Consider the following 19675-nt stretch of genomic DNA (forward strand, 5'->3'; position numbering starts at 1 on the left):
TCATTTAAAACGGTTGTGAGGTCAGATGAGTGAAAATTTGAAATTCCACTTTGGAAATTATGGACGCCACATCCACTAGACTAAAGAGGAGCGGGACCAGTTAGCTTTTTTTTTTTTTTTTTAATCTGTAAAGTCTCGTAAAGTTGGAAAAGCGTAGAAAGATTGACGATTTTCCTTTCAAGCCGCAATAAACTTTCGGAGAAGGCAAATTATCTATCGATCTGCGCCCAGTAGCCGCGCCCCACTGTGCGTAAATAGGCGGGACAGTGCGTGCGCTGCCCACCTGAAGCCCAGCGTACAGACAAACAGACTGACAGGTACACCGAGGAGCAGAAGCGGAAGAAGGCGCAGGTTTATTTGTTCCGATTGTAGCAATTTAGTCCAAGGTTTCTCCAGGTGTTCCTCGAGCATTGCGTGTGCCGCTTACTTTTATCAAAACGCGCTTTATTTATGAAAGAAACGCAGCGTCGGAGGAAAAATGGCAGAGCAGGGGAAGAAGCTGATTCTGATCGTGGTGGACATTCTTTGTGTCTTTGTTGGTGAGTATTTTTCCTTCCTCCTGCTGGCAATATGGCTGAAAAAATATAAGAGTCATACTTTTGTCTTTCTAGAGATATTCTATTTGTTAATTTCTAATAATCAGCAATATTACTCTAAAGTGGCGTTGACTCGGCTTTTTTTTGCACACTGACGCACGTAACTGCCCAACAAACACATCTGACTTATAGATCTGTCACAGATAGTACAGATGTTGCTTCATATTGTTCTACCAGATTACGTGACTAAGAGGGTTTTTTTTCCCAGACGAGTGTGTTGGTCGTGATTTTAAACCGAGTAGTCAACATTGCAATTGCTCATTGCTCGCTCTCTTGTTCAAACAAGCCAAACAGAATCTTTCTCAACACTAAGTATGATTTCTTTGGTTGATCCCTGAGTGTCAATTGAGCGATTTCCTTAAAGGAAATATCTGGGTGAAGATGGGACATTTGATCTCTCATCTCATCTCCACTACCAGCCTCTAAACGCGCAAATTTTCGGACAGCCCAGTGACCGACTGAGGTCCATATTTTGGCTGTTTGTGTGCGCACATATGTCACTTGTTTATTTTATGCAAAATGTCCATTCTGCAAATTTCCTTCCTTTTTTTTTGCACATTGTTTTTAAACTTAAGGTTAGGAGGAAGAGCAGAGATAGTTGTCTATTAATCTCCCTCTCTGACAGTTAAAATACTGTTTTGGAAACTGTAGATCAGGTGTTGGAGGAGGGATATGATATCCTGGTGCCTCTCAAATGAGCAGATTTTGTTTTTAAATTGAATTCATATGAAGGCCTATTTCAGAGCTCAGAATGGGTTTTTGTGTTCTTAGGTTAGATACGAGGTTGGGGAATGCTGTGTCCAGCAGTGTCCTCACTAAGACAGAAAGGCAAGAATGAGTGCATGTAATGAGGGTGGGCTTTGTGTATGAGAGTCCTGTACAAGGAACAGAATGGCTTGTTGCTACTTGCTCTGCACTCTCAGGTTGACAAAAAAGGCGTTAATGGGTATCTTCCAGCTGCTTGTGTCGCAGTTCTCCTGTTTCTGACAGTTTGTTGCTGAGGTGACGACAGAAGAGACGTCTGACTCTGTTTAATTTTCGCTTGAGTAGATTTTTTGCACATGCATCTGGGTGGTGGGAAGATTCTGAGGTTAAACTAAAGTTTGCTTACGTAATTTTTGTGTGTATGTGTAATTTTTGAATGCGTGGACCCAAGTTGCGTTTGACAGGCTGGAATGATAATGACTGTACTGAAGTCAAGATTCATGTGTGTGTTGTCCATCGTAAGCCCCCTTAATTTTCACTTTGTTGCAGAGGTATTTCTTGGTGAAACCGCGCCAAGATGACGACTTGCAGGGAGGGAAGACCCACTAATGATTTGTAATCGATTAGTCAAAATTATGGAAAAGGTGGTTCAGGTTTTCTTCCCTAGCTGACAAGAAGAGTCATGTTTACTATGCTGACAAATGCAAACAAGTACCCTGTAAAAATGAAAGGCTGATTCAATAGTGCAGAACGCTGTTGTGAAATCAGAGATGAGGCATCATTTTCAAGGGGTGATTAGGAGGACTCGTCAGCTTGAGTTGTTTCACATGGCAATTTCACACAGCTTTTTAGAGTTGTTGCTCTGTTGTAAGATTTCCATTAGTAGTTGTTAAAATGATTAAATCTCAGTTGCGGCCGATGTCTACCGATGACACTACAGTTCTAACATTTATAGTTATGCCTTATACGTGTTCTTTTATCTAGATTGAGAGACTGTTAATGGATAAGAAAAGTAGATTAAAATTCTGGTCTTATAAATGATGAATTATAGATTGTGTGAGCCTTGCACATGTACAGCCATACGCATGAATGTGTTGTCATGTTGAAGAGGCCAGAAAGACCATGAAAAGCCCACAAAAATGTTAAGCGACTGTCTAGCAGAACAGTGTGGTGCAGGGCTGGAAACCAAAGTTATGAACCTCATCCCTGAAAACTCGTATCTCAGCCCCTCGATGCTTTAGGTCAATTTCAGGAAATGTGCATAACAATAGTGAATGTACTTCAAAATGAGTCAGAAACGCATTATTTCATGGTTCATAAACGTCTCTAGTGTTACTTTAATTAAAAAACATTGATTGAATAAAAGCAGCCACAGTACACTGTTTGAGTAAAATTACAACCCCATTTGCATATCAGTATGTTGTGTAAAGATGGTTGATGCCACAGAGCAATCTGTTGTGAAAAGGGCCCTTAAAAATACTGAAAGTAATGCACGATTGGACAAAGCATCTGCAACTCACATGAATAAACTTTAAATAATCAGATAAACAAAGCACTGTAAATGGAGCCAGTCAGTTAATAAGGATCACCATTCCTGACTGTTGTCTCACCTAAAACCACCTCAAATCCACCATTACTGGGTGCTGCGCCTGGCAAGTTGGTTTCTGCAAGGACTTTGACCTTGGAAAAGGGCAAGTCGCCCATGCCCTATGCACTAATACACCACAGGCTATAACAGATGTTGGCTTTCTTGTGGTGAAAGCAACTGCATCTAAAGTGTCATCATCCTTACTATGATGTAATTCTAACCCTAACCACATGGTTTTGGTTTCTAACGGTAAGCAACTGATAGCTAAACTCAAGTAGGCAGTGACAGAAGTGTTTTAGTAGTTAAGTGTTGTCGTGTCACTTACAGAATGTAACTCAGGTGAGTCTTGATCTCTTGGTCTAACCAAGCTGTGTGACATGAGTTTGGGTTCAGAGGAGATGGTATCATTTTTAGATCTTGGTTTTTAGTCCATGCAGTGATTTCCACGACATAATCAGGTCTGATTTTAATGCGCTGCTGTTTGATGGCTTAAAGTTGAAGACCATTCAACACGTGCTTGCCCCTTGTGTTGTGATTTCTTCAGATTCTCTTAGTCTTTAAATTATATTCTTAAATGTTTTGTGTAGCTGAGTAAATCCCCAAATTCCTTCCAGTTTTGTATTGGAAAAACATTCTTGAATCATTTGCTCAATCACTTTTTCAGTGTAGTGAAATCCTCTTAAAGATATGAAGACTAATTTTGCATGATGGCATCAAATTTAAAATGAGCAAAAAAAGCAATAGACTTTTCTATTTGTATCATGCAACATCTAATTTTTGGAGGATGCACTAATGTCTTGTAAATACAGGATTTAGATAACTTGTTAATCATTGCATTCTGTTGGCATTTACATTTCAAACCACAGCTCAGGTTTTGTAAAACCATGTTTGTGAATTATTCTGTTTTGATAAATGTTCTACCGCTTTCTGTAGAAAAAAAAAAAAACATTTTAAAATTAGTAATAATTACAAATGTCTTCAGGTGCAGCATTTTACAAAATGCTATATAGTGTATACAGGAAATATGCCTTTTCTATAGGCACAGCTGCAACATAGTTTTTCAAGGAAAATATATACAGTTTATATTTTCAGCAGGCTAATAACTGACCAATTGTTTCAGTTTCAAAAGTTTGCTGAAAATTCTCGGTGCTGTAATGCATCTTGAAAGAAAACGCGGTGTTTAACATGTTAACCTGCCAAATAGTTGTACTGCCCCAGTTGTTATATATATTTCCTGGCTGTGGATTTATTTTCACAATAAAATGTATTGGAGTGGGGAAAAAAAGGCCTACCTCAGACTACAACAAAACCTTAATCACTGATTATCCTTCTCCCCTGACTGAAACACCATTTCCCTCAAAGCAGTAATCTGCCATTGATCTCTGTGTTAGGGTAAACTGTCATCAGGTTAGATCCTCTCAATGACAAAACAGCTTTAAGTCTTAGATGTGTGCGTGATTGGGTGTGATATGGCAGAATTGTGTGCGTCCAGATTATAGCTAAACTGCTCAGCATCGTATTCTGCAGACAGCCCTCCATCCTGCGTCTGTTATGTCACCACAGCACATGCAACATATACATAACAAGATTTACAAGTGTACATAACACTCACTATTTCACATATATACCTCGCAGAGCGTTCATCAGGCTACATACATTTCTATCTTCTTGTTTCAGAGTCAGCACCACGTTCCCCGGGTGTGTATAGCATATACATGTAACCTGAACATGAAACAGGGGCCCTATGTTTCCAATAAAGAGGAATTTTGCATGGCCAACATAATAATGAAGACATGACTGTGTTACATAAATGTCCCTTTCAGTAAAGCAATGTCTTAGTTGTTGTTCTTAATTTTTTTTGCATTGCATTTGAATCAGATGTTAGAAAATCTTCTTTTTTTTTATTTTTATTTTTTAAAACACGATAACGGCATGCTTTACATCAGCCATCGGCCATCCTGCACTCTAAACGATTGAAATCAGCCACTAAAAAAGACTCTCATATTGGAACATGAGACCCTGGGAGCTCAGGACACCTGGAGCTGAACATTGACGACTGGGAATTGAGGAGATTTTAAGTGTACAACACATCTTTTCAGTGCTGTGGATCTTTAACAAATCCATTTGAAGAGACTTTCTGAGCACACTGCTTTCAGCTGTGATGCTGTTATAAAGAGGTCATATTACTCTTTTGGGGGTTTTCCCTTTCCTTCACTGTGTTACACGGCTTTTGTATGTGCCTGTGAGCGGCCTGCAGAGTTACAGTCTGCACCAAGGACAGTTTCTCTCTCCCACAGAAAACACTGTCTTTGAACTGCCTGAAACACTTTGTTAGTAATACACATTTACAACTACCTCTTAACTTGCAATGTTAGGTAATATTATTTCTAAAATGAACAGATTAATGCTCTTAAAAGGTTACTGATTACGTTACTTGCTGTGAAAACTCTGAAAACTCTGTGTTGTACTCTTATATTATCATGTAACAGTCTTATCAGCTGGGGGTCGGTCATCTTTGAATCAGAAAGTCAGTGGGTCGATCCCCAGTGTTGAAGTGTCCACGGGCAAGACTGACCCCAAATCAACACTACATATGTACTATACACCACAAAATGTCCTTATGGGGGTGACAGTATATGTATTTCAATTGAAAAAACGCTGTATGTCCATTTTTATTTTATTTTTTTTAAAGGCGCTATTTAGGCTTGGAGCATCTGTTATAGCAAAGATGGTACTGAATCTTCATAATCTATTCTCTAATCTGTAATCGGAGACTCTGCTGGTGAATGTGAGAAGTAAAACCCCAGTTATTGTGCTGTGTTTTCATCAAGTCAACTGTGGGACAAGTTTTTTAGCTTCTGTAAAGATACAAACTCTAGAGTTTATACTGGTAACAGTAGAGTGGCAGTTTAAGCTGCGTTGAACACTAGCTATGCTTCAGCACCCGCATCATCACAGGGTTTGTGGAGCATGCAGGTGCGTCTAAACATCTGATGTACAGTTTGTCAGTGCTGACAGACATTTATATTCACCCAGCACAATAGGAACTTCTTAGTGATGATGTTATTCTTTTCATAAATTTTAAATAATGCGAGAATGTGCAGGAGCTAAACGCATCCCACTATCTCATCAGCTGAGTTGGCTAGGCATGTGTGAAGGGATTTTCTTTCTTTCTTTCCGTCTTCTCTTTTTTTGTTTGTCTTTTGATACAAACTGCACAGGCAGTACAGTAAAGTGTCAACGGATACCATGTGTGGGAGACTGTTTTCCTTACCAAAACATGTCATTGTGCCACTGACGGAACGTTTGTTGTCCTCGATCTCACTTCTCACAAAGGCCCGTGTTTGAGAACACGGCGCTTAGCAGCTCCATCCAACGACCCCTCCCTCCTCCTTATGTGGTCTTTGTGCCTTCCCAAACAAAACATTTGACAGTGATATCTGCTCCAAGGCGAAACCTCAAATGACACGCAATTCCTTCAAGCTGCTTTGCAGAGGCAGTTCTATACATTCTGCCATTATGAGTCACATTTAAGGGTGTGAACAAACCACATGTATGAACATTTCAGTTGGGGGTCTTGTTACTTAACTAACAAGACTAAGCACTAGATGACTATTTGAATTGTGAATTTACATTACATGTCAAAAGAAAAAATGTTATCTCACTTCTCTAACAATTCACTTTGGTTCTTTAGTTGGTGTTCAACAAAGATTCAGTAGTTGTTTTGCATGCCGCTAATTTTTTCACTAAGTAGAACAAATCGGGGCTTTCACAAGGCCTTCGACACACACAAAGTAAAACAAAGCGTTTATGTCGGATGGTGATGTGAGGCGCTGTAGCAATGACAATATGAGACAAATAGTCTTTTTTTCTTTATTCATTAATATCTCCTTTTATGGCCACTTTTATGTTCTCAGTTTCAAAGCTGTTTTACAATGAAAAATTGAGGAGCTGTTGTCTTTTGAGCTACGCATCCGCAAGAATGAATCCAGCTGTTGCTGCATCATGGTCTGACAGAGATTGTTCCACTATCTCTGTAAGTGCAGGCTATGTAACTCTCTTTTGTATCCGGTTTATCTAGCAGAGGTAGAAAACCCATGCAAAGGTTCCGAAACAATTTTGGGAGCTTTCACTACTCGCCTCAAGAAATATTCACACGACTAAGAGGAGGCTGCGTTTTCATACACAGATTCAACAAAGAGAAAATCTGTAGCACATTAGGTATTTATTATCGGGTGCCAGCAGTGTATCACACTGTCTCCACAGCTTCTTGCACTTTAGCCCTGTTTTCTTATACTTTTTTTTTCTGCTCTGGGAAAAAGGAGCAATAAAGCTTTTAAAAGAAACAAGTCTATTTATCTAATGGGAGAATGTAAGCTATCACATTCCGTTCATGCTATGGCTGTGACTTTTCATGTTATCCTACTGTTATGTCATGGAATGAACTCTAAACGTGCAGCGTGCAGTTTTTTTAAGTGGAAAGTGTTAGAAAGAATTGCAGATTTTGTCAATTTGTGTAGAAATGTTACCAAACAAGCTGCAACCAATGATTATTTAATTGGTTTCCAGATGCCAGGGGAATGTCCAGATACATCCCAAACTTAAATCTGTTCCGTTTTCAAGCAAATGAAAAGACGGGAAGTATTTACAACGGACACTTTAAAACCCCACATTAATGATTCGTCCTCATTAGAGGAGCTGCAACTTTTGCAATAATTGATCAAATGTTCTAAATGTATGAAACGACAGAGGTGGGGATAATAGGAATCGACAAAGAGGAAATGTGGCATCTGTTGTGCTGAATTGTCGCAAGATTACGTTTGCAGAGCTACAGAAGAATTTGAAGAGTCAAACACCTCTGCCTCATAGCGGAACAATCAGTGACTGACAACAGCTGTTGTTGTTTCTCTCCGCGAAATATTTATGTGCCTCTTTAACAAGCTGTTGATGCATATAAGACCCTCATCGGTTTGTTATATCACATGCGCACAAAGTCATTCACCCCTTTGTGCCTGATTTATGTCAAGTAGGAAGTGCTGACGTCTGCTCTGTGACAGTCCTGTGTGAAAATGGAAGAGACGTACGTGTGTTTACATACTGTACACACCAAAGCCTTTTTTACGTGCCGTTCTCCTCTTTCAGACTAAAGCTCAGTGCTCTAGTCAGTAGTGTGGTTTCATGTGAGGAAGAATTATTTCTGTTTTTGTTTGTAATTAGTTTAAGGTGAAAGTCGCACATCCCTTTAGATGAAAGCCTCCCAAGTCTACACATATGATTGCTCTCCTGAAAAGAAAATGTATGGACCGGATCTGCAGACCACAAATGCACTCAAATCTAGGCTGGGCAAGGACTTTGAATACATATATTTATTTATTTTTAATGTATGCATATGTTCCAGAACACAAATCCCTAGAAAAATAGGCAGCATGACAGCTGAGCATTTCCAACTTGGAAGTGTCTAAAATTAAAGCTCAGCTTGAATATTGCAGATTCTGACAGCATGCATTTTATGCGAAACCTGCACAGAGGGACTGATGATCTGAAATGAGGTTTCTCAAGCTAGCTTGAGCAGCACACAATCAGCTGTCAGATTAAGCAGTCCAATCAAAAAGTGTTTGAGCAGAGTCGACGGTGAGCAGCTACTGATGGAGATAGAGGTGGGGCTGATTTGCACGTTTAAAGAAGCATGAATATGAAGTGAAAGTGGGGCTGCTGAATACATGGCAGCAGCTGTCTTACCTGCAATAAATGAAGTATTCTCAGGTTGGAGAGTCGGAGAGGAATTCTTGCAGGGAGTTCAGAACACGTATGAAAGAGGAATAATTTTTTGCCATCTAATACAACTCAAACCTCTATGAAAAAGTTCATAGAAGCTTCAGCGAAAGCATCGGACGTTAACCTGAGTATCTCTGTGTTGCAGCGTCGTCTGCTGTCCGTGTGACACGGGCTGCGTTCCAACACAACATGGCCTGAGTTACGTACTATATGGATAAAGTTCAAAAGGTTTAATTTCGACGAGTTTTTCACAGTTAATGCTATAAGAGGGTTCCATGCAACAAATTTCTTCTATTTAAAGTTTGGTCTTTCAGAAAACACTTGAGTCATTGTGTTAACTCCCTCTTTACTGGAGCAGCTTGTTAAGTTTTGTTAAGTTGTGGCGTATAAATTGCACAAAATTATCACTTTTCTAATGTCTGTCCATTAAAGCTGGAATCTTCAGTTGGTAGCTTGGCACAAAGACCAGAAACGGGTTGCAAAGATGGGCTCTACTCTGTTAAAAGGTCATTTAAAAACACCTAGTGGTATAACTAATGCTTGTAAAAATGACTTTTTGTTGACTTCCATTGAAAGAAAAAAAAACTTTTTATCACCCAGTGTTGTGCAGGACTTTCCCAGGAAAAATCCCCAGCCTCACAGGAAGCGATGCTCACTTTCTGAAACAACAGTATTCCTGAACACAGCCGAAGCTTATCTGGCCAAAAGATTCTCAAACAATGACGGCCATTATGGACAGAATAGATTAAAAAAAAAAAAACATTTGAAAACTTTTCAAACTTCACCCACAAAGGAACTGCAGCAAAGGACACATGTTGCTCTCACACTGTTCTTTCTGAGGTAATTTCATAAGAATGCAGCAAAGAAAAGATGCAGCAATGAGGATTAATTAAAAGAAATACTTTTTTTTTTTAAATCTTCCCCTACATAAACAGACGGATTTCCACAAGATAAATATTTGTTTTCTGACCATCTCAGTGAGATGTGGAACACTGGTCACAAATCCCTGCAAAATTTGCCCAGCAGACACACAGATCTCTCAGCGTCTGTTGAGATTTGGCATGAAGACCTCAGACAGATATGCACATGCATCACTGCTGCCCATTTCTGGTTGTTTTCCTGACAAATGAGTTATTTGACTCTCAAGGGCCTACAGTGTGGCCCCACGGCGTGTGCAACAGCCACTCATCTTGAGAGCTGAATAACAGGAACACTTCCCTCTTCCTGCTGGGTCAGAGGTTAAGGGGAAGTTGTACTTGTGTCTGATCCCAAATTCCATTATGTTTATTTTCTCAAAGTGGAATCGGGGTGTGTGCTTTTTTTTTTGCGCCAGAAGAGATTGTGAAAGCGTAAAACAATACTTTCCCTTCTTCCTTTTTTTTTCTTTTTTCAATCCCTCTTCTGGACATTTTGTTTCTGAGGACAAAAAGTCAGCAAAAAACTCTGTGTTTGTGTGAGTGATACTCTTTAGAGAAGAAATTGGAACCGATTGTTACATTGTTTGCAGCTGTGAAAGCTTACTCAGGCAGTACTGCTCACTAGCTACATGTAAAATGTCGAGTTAAGACGAGACAAGCACACACAGTTCGGTAAAGAATTCTTTTTAAATGCACCGAGGTTCTTTGCTGGAATAGAGTTGTTCATTTAAACATATTACAACCTTGTTTATGATGCCAATCTAAATTTTAGCTACATTTTACATGTATTTCCAGTTATATTTGTATTCGTGTTACACAACAACATTAGTCACAGAATGCTTTAATATTTTGAGTTATTTTTCTCATTTCTATCCTTGTCAGCTGAAGAGACTGCAGTTAATCAATTTCTACTTTGTAAATTTATCTGGCCCTAGACTTGCAATGTACCCGCAATAACTGGACTTCTTCCTTTTCTCGGCCATCAGTGGAAACGGGCAGCCTGAAGTTGCTTTTTAACTATGTGCTCTCGAGGAACCCTTTAAGTTGCTTAAAGGGTCTGAAACGGGCTTAAATGTTGCTTAAAAACGAGCTCAGGTGGCAGCAGTGCACCAGCGAGCCTTGGTTCCACACATAGTGATTTGGTTTATCTGTGCATAGGTGGGAATGATGAAACACAGAATGAGGATGGAAGTTGCACGTAGCTCTACAGTAGAAGAACCAAGGAATATTAAAAATGACTAAATAAATCATTATCTCTACACTTTGGGAGGACAATGCAAGTTCATTCTCAGTCTCTGACCCTGCTCTGGCTTTTGTTCAGGGATGCTTTTTGATGCGACTACCCAATGTGTAGAGACACATTGGCAGTTGCTCGATGGATGGATCCATTAAGACTGTCTCATTTGTGTCACTGTGATCGAAAAATTTTTTATTTTCAGATAATTTAATCACCCAGCCCTGCATGCGGTCATGAGCCATCATCTAAAGGACTCAACTTTCTGATTCCTGATGTCGGTCTTTCTTTTTTTTTTCTCTCTAAATTTTCAAGTTTCTTTTTAGTGTGCACTTGTGCTATTAGGGGTCTGACAAGATGTCCTATATGCAATTATTACTTGCTATTAAAATAATACTCAATAGATGGTAGAAAACAAAAGAAAAGAAGAAAAATAAAAAGTTTGAAGAGTCCAACTTAACTTGGAATTCCCACCTGAAATGTTTAGTTCCCTGAATCTGTTCTCTGAATAATTTGATTTAGGAGAATTTTTTTTTCCCCCCCCGCTGCCGTCAAGGCTCAGTTTGACCCAGGCTCTGGTAAAGGAGTCCATCCAACATGGGCCATAAAAACACACCAAGCCTTCTGTAATAATAGGGCAGATAAAAAGAGCCGATCCTCCTTGGATAATAGGAACTCTCCGTGGGCTCGGCTCCTAGAGACTGATATGAAGGGGGATTGACTTCCTCACTGAGTCTGTTGTTAATTAAACCTGGTGCTTGTTAATCCACGTGTTTTGATGACCAATGTCCAACTCGGTCCACTCATGTCTCCACCCGGACAGTGTGGAGCCTCTGGAGACTTGTGCCAAACAAGTTGTTTCTTATCTAAATGTTATCCTTGCACCCTGCAGAATAAACACTGGTGGAGCTCCACATCAAAGTGGAGTTGAAAGCATGCTTGACCTACTGGAATAATGAACTTGGAGACATGAGGAGCAAAGGCTTTCTTTCATGAAAACCTATTCTCTTTAATGAGGAAATGGCTAATAGTCGCAGATCATTAGTGACACTTTTTAAGATAATCTGACAAATATCCCATCAGAGATTAAAGTCTTTTTAAATGTGTCTCTGGCATCAGTAAAAACTGCTGCACGGTTCACATGTTATGTAGTGACAAAGGGAGTTGATGTTTAAAGAAACAGTTAAAAATATGGATGAGTAAAGATGGGAATGCACATAACGTTTTATCTCAACTTAATTTAATTTGGTTATACGAATCCCTTTTTCCCTTCTTGCATTTCAGGCCAGGAACGCATTCCAGGAAACAGTTTAAACGGTTGCTTTTATAGCAGCGCTGTCCTGTGTCGGAAGTATTTGTAGTGTGACTGAGATAGATGAATTGTTTGAGAAATATTCAGAGCTATATGACCCACAATCCTGTCATTTCAAAGACATTGCTTGGTGGTGATACTAGTTCTTCAGGTGAGAAATCATGTTTAAATTGTGGATGTCCACACAGAATTCTAAACATTTCCATGATAAACATTTTATTGTATAATACAATTAATTCTATCACAGTAAAAGGAATTAACTGATAGCTGAAGAAATTCTGGTTAAATTGGTGTCTATGGTGTTCTGCTATTTTCAAGATAGAATATCACTAATCAAAATGTTTTAAAATGACTTATTAAAAATTGACAATGACCATGGCACTGGAGGGGCAGCATTTGACAAATTTCATGATTTGTTGATGTGAAAAACGCCACCAAGTATGCTTTGAAGATACGTGGCTTGTATCGAGTTGGTATAACTCTTGACACAAGGGCGAAAGAGTTGGTCAGAATATTCAAATCCATCGGTGTTACAACTAATGCAGAATATAGCTGTCGGGTGACTCAAGATATTCCATGTAAGGCTCTTATATTTTTATACATGTGTGTCACCCAATGAGATGTTTAAGAGTACAATTGGAAGTTTTATGTAGCTTTTTGTAACAAATGTACCGATCTCAGGCCCAATCCTTCCTAAAACCCTTCTGTTTTTGGTAAGGGTACGTCTCACTTCTACAAAATGGAGGGATGTTGTCCAAGCAAATGGTAAAACTAACTTGACTGACCGGCATCTTTACAGAAATAATATCCCAGGTATTCTCAGAGATTAAAGTTGTTTCTGAAGAACTCTCTCCATTTCCTTTGAATGGATGCCCACTGCAGCTGTTTGTTTGTTTGTTTTTTCCTCTTCAGGGTTTTTCTTTCCTGTTAGAACTGCTACTTCTTCTACTGAATTATAACCACTAGCAGTGTAGCCTATATCACTGCCATCTGGTGACAGTCAATGGAAACATGTCTGATTCACATTTAATTTTTGCTGCTTTTTAAAAGATCACTTTTGATTTGCTTCACAAGCGAATGGAGACCTGGCTATTGACTTGTTGATGTGTCACCTGCATCCCATCATTACCAGTGTGGTACATGCTTCTCCTTTTGTATTTTTGTGGTTTGGTTAAACTCTGAGAGGAGGAAGCGATGTGTTGGTAGAGAGCAGCTCTTATTGTGTTTCACAGTAAGCATAAAAGCTCCTGCTTGAGAAAACAAATCTCTATTTAGTCCTTGTTATTAGTTTCAGCAATTCAGCTGGGAAGTTCTTGAAAACAGGAAAAACTATTTAAAGCTTGTTGTATAGAAAGTTTCTGACATTAGCCCAATGGATTGGACAATTGTCCCAGTCAGATTTAACTGACAGCTTTATGCCCTCTTTTGTTTGCTCAGGGACAAACTGCTGAAGCCCAACGTTTTCTGTCTGTTTAACACAAAAGCAAAGCCGTAAGCTAGTTCTCGTTACAGCCTTTTGAATACGTGCATCCTTTTAAAAGTCTGCCTGTTCGTAAGGAGTGTTTATTGGCACATTTCCGTGCACGTGTCATCGCAGGTATGCGAGTGTGTTTCCTACTGAAGTGCTCAGCTCCCAGGCCCTTCACGGTGTAACTGCTGCCCCCAGTGTCAAAGGTCATGCTTGTTGTGTCCTGCATGTTTCCACAGCGATGGGCAGTTCCTTTTATAGAAAGTAAATATGACTCAGAAGTGAAGCTGTTGCCAATGAGAACAAATTTATTCACGTGGCAGAGCTGGGTTTTCTCCTCAAAGCCAAAAAAATGGGTCCTTTAGTGTGTTCTTAGCTGTTTCCTGAGCTGCAGCTCGCTGGGCTGTGCACCTACCAACCCTGAGCTGACTCTTAAGTCTTTTGTTTAGGCTATTGGCTCGACCAAAGTTCCAGCTTATTAGAAAAAAAATATTCTGTGACCGAGCGATCAAACAATATGACCGATCAACTTGCGGGTGTTTCCCACTGATTGTTGCTCTTTCAACATGTTTTATAGGAACCTCTCCTTCTGGTGTGTTATGCTGTGCCTTCCCACACTAAGTACGCAGAACGTTTTGTCACAATGACTTTTTCCAATGACCTTTTCTTGTTCCTACTGACTGAGATTGTCAGCATTTCTCCCATGGGAACCTGTTGACACGATGTTCCCGCAGGGTTTAGCAGAGGTTTATTTTTGTCCTTCTCAATCTTCTAAGACAAAGAATTTTTTTTAAAAACTTCTCCGATTCAGCGCTTTGGTGTTTCGATGACACTTCCTTTCATAACGCACACCACTGCTGAAAAAAATCAGTTGATCAGAGGCCTGAGCCTCTACTCCTGTTTTTTCGTAACGTGCACTCAGTTACGCTCGTCGTCTGGTCAATATTGTATTATTATACAGCACAATAAAGATCTATGAAGGCGACAAAAAAGTTTTGGTTTTTTTTCTCTTGTGTTGGCAAAAAAAAAAAAAATGATACAAGAATCTGTAAAATTCTTGAGATTTTTAAACTGTAGTGGTAAGAGTATTGTTGGCGCAGGTATACATGTTATACTAACATCATGCTTTCATAGCACAATGTGTGGAAGTGTGGATCATGTATGAATAAATAGAAAAACACACTCTAGAAACACAATTCCTATGGAATCCCCTCCATTGCTTCAGTGTTGTTTTTTCCAATTTTTTATTTTTTTTGTTTCTCTGCGTGTGTTTATTTCTGGATATACTGGTGCTTTCAGAGGAAGCTACAGAGATGTTTTCTTTGAGCTGCACTGTGTTTGGTTTGTGGTGTGGAGCCCCCTCTTTGTAGGATTATTAAACTAAAGCCAGGACAAAACCCTATATACCGATTACTTCATATTTTGGCCAGATCATTAAGTCTGTTTGCAGCACAGTACGTGTTTTGCTCACAAAGTAAAGGTCAAACGTGTATTCCTTTTATTTCTCTCCCCTTTAGCGGCTCTGCCCTCAGCCATCCTCACGCTGATGTTCAGTCCTTATCAGAGAGGAATCTACTGCGATGACAAGAGCATCAGCTATGCTTACAGGAGAGACACCATTTCCCATGGAGCCATGGCAGCAGTCACCATCACCTGCTCCTTAGTCATTGTGAGTCCCAGAGTCTTTGTTTGAACTCGAACAATGGTGTACTTTATAGAAAAAAAAAACCATCTCAAAACCCTATTCTGTCTCTTGTCTCTCGACAGATCACAACAGGAGAGGCCTACCTGGTGCACAGCAAACGCCTGCACTCCAACTCCCAGTTCAACCAGTACCTGTCTGCTCTCTACAAAGTGGTTGGCACCTACCTGTTCGGTGCAGCTGTCAGCCAGTCACTGACTGATTTGGCAAAGTTCACCATCGGTCGTCCCCGTCCAAACTTTTTATCTGTGTGCGCCCCAGTTAGCTGTAACGGATACATGCTGCAGATCAACTGCACGGGCAACCCGCGCAATGTGACTGAATCCAGGTGAGGTGCCGCTGCATCTCCTTCACTGCGCTCACACCGTACCAAACAAAAAGCTTCTGGATGAAACTGCCACTATATTAATATTATTAACAGAAAATGTTTAGAATGAGAACCATTAATATCGATTGCAAGTCTGTATTTAGTATTAGCTTGTTATTAGAATGCTTAAAAATTCGCGAATGCCCTCCTCCAATCCCTAATCACTGAAGGATGGGTGCTCTGAATTTAAACAAACTAAAAACAAGGGAGAAGATCAAATTTGTAGCTCCTAAATCTCACTAATCTGACATGGACAAATGCCAGAGGCATGAAAAAAGAATTGTAAAGAACTTTTCAACTCTAAAGTTATAAAAATCTTACTATTGGACAACAAATAAGTAATGAAAAAAGATAAATAGATACAATTAAATCTATTTAATTGAAAGACTACATTCAAAATGACAGAAAAAGATAAATCAAATGGTACATTAGTGAAATGAAATGAATGAATGAAGTAGATGGAATTCAATTGGAGACCAGGTCACCAGTAGAATTTAAGATGCACACGTATTCCGAGAAGTTAAATTGTCTTTTATTCACGGAGCTGGAAAGAAGTCTGTCGCTCTTTTCAGATTCAGAAAGCTCAAAGTGCTCCTGATATCAACAGATCAGTCACTTAAACAAGGTGAACTTCTAACAGGCAGTTCTGCCTGTGTATGAGAAGAAGAGTGACCAAACAAATGACCTTTACACCCTACGGCTATGTGCTCGTCTCTGTGCCGTCTGACCAACCAGAGGTCATAGATTTCTTGTTGTTTCAAACCAGCATTGAGTACTGAAGCTTCAGCTCATTGTGATGTGATGTAGAAAACAATAAATGTGATGTGAAATGGGTCTGACTTTAATCCTCACTAATTCGTCACCTCTCAAGTTAAATTTATTGAAAACTGAAAAACACTTTTTGCTTTTTTGCTCCCCAGGTTGTCATTTTACTCCGGCCACTCGTCTTTCGGGATGTACTGCATGCTCTTCCTCTCGGTGAGTGTTCAGTCCTCGTGGCGTGAGACTTTGACGTGACTGTTTACCAAAAACACCCACGAGTGAGCCAAAACAGGAGAAATGGCTCGAGGCAGACATATGGCTTCGCTTTAATAACATCATTGTTGTAACACTGCACATTTTTACAATGGCCGGAAGGTGACGCATTTAATGGTTTAATCCTGGTTCAGGAGTATTTTCCATCAAATCATTTACACTCATATTTCACTGTAAATGTCACACAGACACCTCATCTAACCATCAGTATGTGTCAAGTAAGGATTTTAGTATTAGACAAGTGAAAAACCATGGAGATATATATATATATTTATTGCTAGTGTTTGGCTGTCTTCCATTCATCATTTACAAGTTTACAGGCACAAAATGCAGTTTATTTTTTTGTGTGCGCAGCTCTACGTGCACGCCAGGATGCAGGGGAAGTGGACAAGACTGGTTCGACCCACCATCCAGTTTTTCCTGATCTCGTTCTCTCTGTATGTTGGATACACGCGTGTCTCTGACAATAAACACCACTGGAGTGACGTCCTGGTGGGGCTGCTGCAGGGAGCTCTCATCGCTGTGCTCACTGTGAGTTTCTGTCTGTGAACTGGTGAGATCAATGACAAAATCATTGATCTCAAGGCCACAAAGCGTCAATCGAGTTGTGTGGGGTTCTTTTTTTTATTTTTTTTGGCAGGGGTGGGGTGCATCCCTACTCAGGATCTGAAGGCCTGTTATTAATCCAGAATTATGTAGACAAACGGTTACGATGCACTTACATCATTTTGTCCAAAATCCTCAGGTTTCTAAGGGAGGAAATCACCCACAACAGTAGATACTCATGGTAAACTAGCATCTGGTACCATGTATACGTTAAACAAAGTTCATAGTAAATACATTTCCTTATTCTTCTGATTAGGAGCACCTCTTTCACTTGTCTAATTCAAATATTTACGGTCATGTCGTGACAAGCTGAACACAAGCAAGTAATAGGCAGTTATGTTATATTTCATTTGATTTAATTTATTTTGCCTCGAGCTGAGAAACCTTGGTGTATGCAGTAAGTGCATAGGTTTGGGTTTTTTTTTCTATATTTTTCAGCATCACAACTGAAGGCAGGGCACTGGCAACTCCTGCTTTATCTTATCTTATTTGCAACAGATAGTCTTCACAGCATGCGGCCTTGCATGGAGAGAAGGGAGACACAGATGTATAGATAATGTATGGCTTGTTGTCATGGTATGAGCCAATCAACCCAGCTGGTCTATCGGCCTGACTGCAGTTATTTTATAGCAGCCACAAAAGGAAAAAAAAAAACAAAAAACTGAAAAAATAATATGAGACAGAAATCGGGGGAGAAAAAAACCCTTTGAAATAGATTTATGTGAGACCACATGCGAGAACCGCTTACACCTCACCATATCAGGATTGAACGTGCGTAAAAATAGTCTGTAAAGTCCAGGATGGGGCCCACATTCTCACTGCACATTCCTTGTTTATGAAACTGTATGTTTTTGCCACATAAAAGGCATGTATATGTGTTTTGTGAGGATGCTTTGCTTATTTCTCAATTTGTGGTAGTAACGAGCTTTTCATTTTGAACAAATTGATTCTGCATTTGAAGGGTGGGTCCAGTACACCGACTGCTCGATTCAGTGTAAATAAAAATGCATTAAAATAACTGTTATAAAATAATCAGTGCATCACCTCACTTAGAATTTTTTCTTTTAGTTATCTGGAACCTGTCTGATTTTCGCTCTGTGGCATGATATGAAGCTGAGTTTGCAGTTATCGCAGCATCCCTTTCAACATTTAAATGCTACCGTGGGAAAACATTTTAAAAAGACTTCATTGGGCAACACATCAGCTCGCTTCGTCTCTTCAAATGCTCCGAGCTGACCTTCTCGCTTCTTTTGCTCGCAGGTCCGATACCTGTCGGATTTCTTCAAGCAGCGGCCTCCACTCTGCACGCAACACGAGCCGGTCGAAGTCGAGCACCTCGAGCGCAAACCGAGCCCACAGCCTTCAGACTCGCAGCACGGGAACCACTACAACTGCTCCGGACCTGTATGAGCGCTCTACAGCCTGCGACTACGCTCTAAGAGCAGCTCCGTTACCTAAAGACGTGTGACAACTACATCAATGAAAAAAAGAAAGAGGGGGGAAAAAAAACCCAAAAAAAAATCACAGTTCACTTTGAAGCGGCTTCCCAACACTTTTACAGCTATGAAAACTCGGATTCTCAAAACCTGTTGGAACAGAAGCTCCATGTCTGTTTTATAGTGTGTGTGTGAGCATGTGCACGTGTGTGTGTGTGAGCGAGAGTGTGTGGGCTGCAAAAAAAATGTGCCTTACTGTTTTCTTTGAGGTTCTTTATTGTAACCGAATGCAATAACTGTGTATATATTTTTAAGTTTTATGTTTTTTGTTTTAAATCTCTGCGCTGACGAGTTAAAAAGTTTTTTTTTTTTTTTAGCAACTGTTAATTTTGTGCACGAAAGCGACAGCTGAATAAATCACTGATTCCTCTGTCCTTGAGAAGAGAAACAAAACCCTGGGAGGCCGAATGTCTTCCACTTAGTTACAGTCAGATAATCCCGTCATTTTATCCACACTGGAGCTAAACTGTATCTGGCTGCTCCTCGCTCTCTAATTCTTTGGTTTTTCGCAGATATTTTATTCCTCCTCTAGAACGTGAGCAACGACCAAAAGCTTCCTCTGACTTGCTGTATACCGAGGCCATGGGACCGTGTGCAGCGCTGATGTTTTTACTCTTGTTCATAACTACTGTATCTAATAAATTTTATAGCATTTGAATTTGTGTAACCGCTCGTTTTCTGCGACGTCCAAAGTGAAAGCTTTCCATTCACGGGGAAATAAATACCTTCACGGACCTCTTCCTTCCTCCTTTATAGCTCTGAAACCTGTTGTGGAACTGTACAAAATGTTATCATTTCTTTCCCTCAGCCTGTCGGATGTTCTGTGCAGTTTCTGTCTGTGTGGGGCTTCCTTCAAATGGCAAGAAGACACAGT

General features: G+C 39.9%; 1 protein-coding gene across 1 annotated transcript; it reads left to right on the plus strand.

The window, feature by feature from the left end:
* Window positions 1-275: 275 nt before the first annotated feature.
* LOC140270486 (phospholipid phosphatase 2-like) lies at window positions 276-19459 on the plus strand. Its single transcript, XM_072365655.1, has 6 exons — window positions 276-539; window positions 15113-15264; window positions 15363-15625; window positions 16585-16642; window positions 17054-17230; window positions 18566-19459. Exons 1-6 carry the CDS (start codon window positions 479-481, stop codon window positions 18713-18715), a joined length of 861 nt encoding a protein of 286 aa, XP_072221756.1. The 5' UTR covers window positions 276-478; the 3' UTR covers window positions 18716-19459.
* Window positions 19460-19675: the final 216 nt, after the last annotated feature.

This window comes from Leuresthes tenuis, unplaced genomic scaffold, assembly GCF_036924035.1.
Source record: "Leuresthes tenuis unplaced genomic scaffold, fLeuTen1.0.hap1 SCAF_15, whole genome shotgun sequence".
NCBI lineage: Eukaryota > Metazoa > Chordata > Actinopteri > Atheriniformes > Atherinopsidae > Leuresthes > Leuresthes tenuis.

Bases quoted from the DNA above. Each gene is read 5' to 3' on its own strand.
- LOC140270486 (XM_072365655.1), top strand. From the start codon at position 479: ATGGCAGAGCAGGGGAAGAAGCTGATTCTGATCGTGGTGGACATTCTT. The intron at 15,265-15,362 runs GTGAGTCCCAGA...GTCTCTCGACAG, and splicing joins TCACCTGCTCCTTAGTCATT to ATCACAACAGGAGAGGCCTA. The intron at 16,643-17,053 runs GTGAGTGTTCAG...TTGTGTGCGCAG, and splicing joins ACTGCATGCTCTTCCTCTCG to CTCTACGTGCACGCCAGGAT.